Source organism: Austrofundulus limnaeus, unplaced genomic scaffold (assembly GCF_001266775.1).
Source record: "Austrofundulus limnaeus strain Quisiro unplaced genomic scaffold, Austrofundulus_limnaeus-1.0 Scaffold763, whole genome shotgun sequence".
Taxonomy (NCBI): domain Eukaryota; kingdom Metazoa; phylum Chordata; class Actinopteri; order Cyprinodontiformes; family Rivulidae; genus Austrofundulus; species Austrofundulus limnaeus.
The window spans coordinates 63,756-68,775 of NW_013953165.1; the positions used below are offsets into that span (position 1 = coordinate 63,756).

The 5,020-nt window shown below is 38.2% G+C and overlaps 1 protein-coding gene across 1 annotated transcript in view; it reads left to right on the forward strand.

The window, feature by feature from the left end:
• Positions 1–5,020, forward strand: part of LOC106532396 (thrombospondin type-1 domain-containing protein 7A) — a gene marked incomplete at its 3' end in the record, with an annotated part of 66,291 nt that overhangs the window by 58,685 nt on the left and 2,586 nt on the right. Inside the window, 2 exon segments of the mRNA XM_014028436.1 lie at positions 1,480–1,674; positions 2,479–2,745. Coding sequence (XP_013883890.1) covers positions 1,480–1,674; positions 2,479–2,745 — 462 coding nt within the window.

The following is a 5,020-nucleotide window of genomic DNA, read 5'->3' on the forward strand; positions in this document are numbered from 1 at the left end:
ATATATCAAATCAGCTCCACTGGGACATTCCAGCTGTACYTTCTGGTTTTTCAGCAACTTGTACTTTTTGACATATTTAGCCTTTTTGGCCTTTTTTTTTTTTTCAAATAGAAAGAAATAGAGCTCCAAAAATCATGCATAAAAGAGGCCTAAACATTGACACAGTGGTCAAAATGACACATTTTGTTTGCAAAAGGCAACAACTGTGTCAAAACATTTAAAAGATGGAACAAAAACAAACTTTGCCTTCAAACAACTCAACTTTGACACAATGTATGAGCACCTCCAAACAATCAGTACACAATGGGCAACAAAATACAAAATACAGCACTCATCCTTTCAGAATATTTATAAATTTTTACTTTGATTTGGACCTTTTGTTTTGGTTTAGCATTTTTTTCTTTTACTCCTTTGTAGTTTTAGACAACTTAAGAAACTTTTGAAGACCTCTATGTTGAAAATGGAAGTTTAAAAAAAGTGTGTACATAATGTAATGCTAACAAGGTGATCAAATATATAACTTTAATTAGAAATTTAGACATAAAAAATTCATAAGTTGACATAAGTTGTCTAAAATGTTCTGTAACAGGGCCTTCAGTTCCTTCAAAAAAGCTGAAATTAGCAAAAAAAAAGGTAGTTGAAATGGCTGAATTTAGCACAAATAAACAGAGTGTTAGACAGTTTAAGTAATAAGAACCTAAACTGATGGAAAAAGACAGCAACTTAGGGAACAATAGTTGTATAATGTCCATATTGGGAGTTCTTTTATTTTGAAATGCTACATCAGAAGTTGCTCAACATTGTTGAGGAACATCTGCAGGACTTCTGTAGTCAGCCTGAGGTGAGACCAGTCTCTGACAACTGTTATAAAGACAGCAACATAGGGACACATGAAGTAACAAAGTCAAGTTTTGAATTTCATTATTTTGAAATGCCACATCAGATATTGCTTAAAATATATATTTTTTAAATTATAAAAACTAAACATTCTACAGTATTTTTACAGTCATTATTTTACAGTTAAAATAAATGTTTATCAAATTAAGTCAAATGTTACAACTAATCGTGGATCCCTTTAAACTTCAACAGAGGCCACGCCTCCAGGAAGCAATCCCTTCTCAATAGCTGCGAGTCCAGACSCTCGTACAAAGTAAAGAACAAGGGGCTGCTTTCTACCAGGCTAGAAAGAAGCATAAAAAGCTTATTTTAGCAAAACGAAGCTGATAGAAGCACAAAAATGTTTAAATCAGCAGCATATAAATATATAAAATATAACTAAAATTAGCAAATAAGAAGCTGAAATTGGCACATAGATACTGATAAAAGCCAAAAAACAATACAAAAAAAGTTAAAAACAGGATGATCTCGATTAAACTGTGATAAACCTCTGAGTCCTTCAGTCTGTTCAGTCAGTAAACAATAACTCATCTTCTAACTGAGCGTTGTTGTTTTTTGTCCCTCCCTCGTCTGACGGTCCAGCCGTGTCCTGTCGCCAGCTGGACGGGACGCAGGCCGACATCAGCGAGTGTCTGAGTTCAGCCAAGGCCATGCCCGCCATCACTCAGCGCTGTCAGCTCCCCTGCCAGGARGACTGCCAGTTGACCAACTGGTCCAAGTTCTCGTCCTGCACAGCTGACTGTGTGGGGGTCCGGACCAGAAAGAGAGCATTGATAGGTGAGGWTCAGACAATGAGCAGCTGTGAAGCCCCTCACAAGGAAGCTTGTTTGCTCCGCAGCTTAACGTCGGTGAGATAACGCCCAGTTTGATGGTGAACAGTTAAAAAAAAYCAACAAATCCAGATGAACTCGTCATCGATCAGAAAGTTTTTGTCTTCGTATCCAGTTAGAGGAGCGTCTTGTTCAAAGACGTTAATTTGATATTTAAGTTATCAATAAGCTGTGACGCAATCACTTGTTACTTTCAAAACAAAACAGATTTAATCCTCTTTATCAGGAGGTTACTCACGGCAGAGCCGCGGCTCYTCTTTGTTGAAGTGGGTGGAAAATGGGGATCATTGTGTTGAGCATAATGAGTTCGTTTCTCCTGCCTGTCAGCTGTACAGACAYATTACAGCGTGCAGCTCAGATGCAATTAGAAACCAACTTTGGTTGCAGAAGATGGAGAATAGACTTTACCAAAAAGAAAAAAAAAAGCACATGAATTATTTTTCAGAGAAGCAAACAGAGCAGGTAAAGATATTCTGGGTTGTTGGACAGAAAATCATCAGAGCAAGTCCTCATTTGCATCTGAAGCAGCTCGTAATGATCCACCGTCAGAAAGAGACGTTTCTCTGAGATAAGAATCACCCGAGTGTTTCACAATGACTGGACTTCATGTGTCCTGCATGAAGATGTACTGACAGGTTGTCTTTACATGCCTGGAGATTTTCACAATAAGAGTTTTAATTATAAACGCTAAATTAAAACAGGCCTGGTGGCAGGATGTTTACTCTCATCTCCGTCCATCTCCACTCCTCAGGGAGAAGCAAAAAGAAGGACAAGTGTAAAAACACACAGATGTACCCTCTGAGCGAGACGCAGTACTGCCCCTGCGATAAGTACAACGCTCAGCCGGTGGGGAAGTGGTCCGACTGCATCCTGCCAGAGGGGGGCCGAGCCGAGAGCACCATGGGAATGAAGGTCCAGGGGGACATTAAGGAGTGCGGACAGGGCTACCGCTACCAGGCCATGGTGTGCTACGACCAGGACAACCGGCTGGTGGAGACGTCCCGCTGCAACAGTCACGGTGAGCAGATCTGTTTCTACGTTTAACAAAACAATTTAAAAATGAGCATTTTTAAAAGTAATTAGTGAAGCAAACCTACAAACCAACACAGCAGCACTGATGTGGATCTTTAGCTTCATGGCTGGAGAACAGGCTTGACATCACTTGTGTTGTTAACAAGAGTATTTGGTGACAACAGCCAGCAGGAAGCGTTTGTTCCTTATTTAAAGGAAAGTAAAAGACAACACTGAAGGCTCCTCTCAGAGGAAAAGATGTTTGTCAGCTTTTAGAGCTCCTCAAACTGATGGTGTTCTTCTTCTTTGGTGTCTTAAGGTTTGTTCACCTGACGGTTTAAATTTAGCCTGAGATGGTTTAATCTCACTGACGTTTGACTTCTGTTACGTTTAAAGAGCCTGTGATGTCAAAATTTTTGTAATAAACATGAATCCATTTTTGGAAAGATAACGTTGAGAAAATATTACAAATTAAAATTTCATGCAGCTGAGATGAACGGTTGTTGAGATACTTGCATGTGAAGTAACAGGAAGTGATGTCAAAGGGGAACGTCTGCATGAAAACAAAGGGTTGTTATAATGGCTGATAACCCAGACTGTGTAGAAGAATCTGATGTTTCTTTAGATTATTTTGAGACATTATCAGAGAGATGAAAAGTTCAAAAATATTGTTTTTAAAAAACGAAGATCAGAGTTCATTTCTAAAGGAGTTCCCCTTTGATGTCACTTCCTGTTTCCCTTTTGCCAAGCCAAGTTCAAAAGAAATGTGACAAAATGGGTAAAATTGTGTGTATTATGTCAAGTTTCTTAAATATAAAGGTGTTTCTTTGACTTTTTGTATTTGAAGGATATGAATGTTACAGGCACTTTAAAGACATGAATGAATCTGGTTGGTTGATCAAACCGTGACACAGATGCTGATTACTCTCGTTAGAGGAGATTCTCTTGAAAACTCTACACTATAAATGTATTAATATAGGATGTTTCATTTTCTTAGTCCTTTTATCATCTTRATGGGGTCTTTTCTGAGTACCTGAATGCCCTGATGGTGCTCAGTCTAAATCTATACAAAGAAAAGCCTAATTTAGAAACAACATATTTGAAGTGATGTTTTTACATTATAGCCATAATGCTCAACAACCTTCCAGTTCAGGCTCAGCAGATCAGAACATAAAACTGAATCATCTGGTTTCTACAAGGTCTTACAGTTAGTTTTCTCTTAGAAACACAACGTCAGGGTGGAAAGACATCAGCAATAATCTTACGAGCCACTGGCCTCTGTTGCCCATCACTTTGGGAGGGGTTACGAGTCAAACTATTTAGAGTCCATCATCCCACAGAGGAAGATTATTCACATGTGAAAACATTTTACACAGCAGCTAATCTTCCCAAGACGTTCACCCCATGGTCAGACCATGCAATGATTATAGAAATGATAAAACTTGAGCTTCAGTTAGCAGATTAAAGGTTGTATGTCGTCATGCAACATGCACTTCAAACTGTATGATTTGGGGTTATTGTCCCAAACTATGTGGTACCAAGTGTAAAATAAAACTTTAAAAATGTCACTGACACACTTTCATTATTTAGCTCACTGTTCTTACATTTTGTTAATTTTTACTAAAAGTAAATATTGAATCCTGAATTTAAATGTAAAAGTTAAATCTTAAATGTTGCGGCTAAATGATGAAGTTTACGTTTAAGAATTTTGGAATGGAATGCAGCTTTTGCCGTTGATGCGCAACATTTTGTTGCAACGTCATCATCTTGCGACAAAAGCTAACGCTAACTCTGCTAAAGATGATATTTAAAATTTAAATTCTAAATGTGTTTGTTGAAAAAAAAACATGGAGAGCACCTGTGGTCTGGAAATTTCAAGTGCAAGCTGCCACTGAAAGTTTGATGTCTTGTAGGGAACCATTAGCAGAGTTAGCAGCATTAGCATAGTTAGCAGTGTTAGCAGCATTTGCATTRGTCTTGTAGGGAAGCATTAGCAGAGTTAGCASTATTAGCATAGTTAGCAAAGCTAGCATTTGCAGAGTGAGCAGCATTAGCAGAGTTAGCAGTGTTAAAAGCATTACCAATGTTAGCAAAGTTAGCAATGTTAGCAGATATAGCAGCATTAGCAGAGTTAGCAGTATTAGCTGAGTTAGCAAAGCTAGTATCTGCAGAGTGAGCAGCATTAGCAGAGTTAGCAGTGTTAAAAGCATTACCAATGTTAGCAAAGTTAGCAATGTTAGCAGATATAGCAGCATTAGCAGAGTTAGCAGTATTAGCTGAGT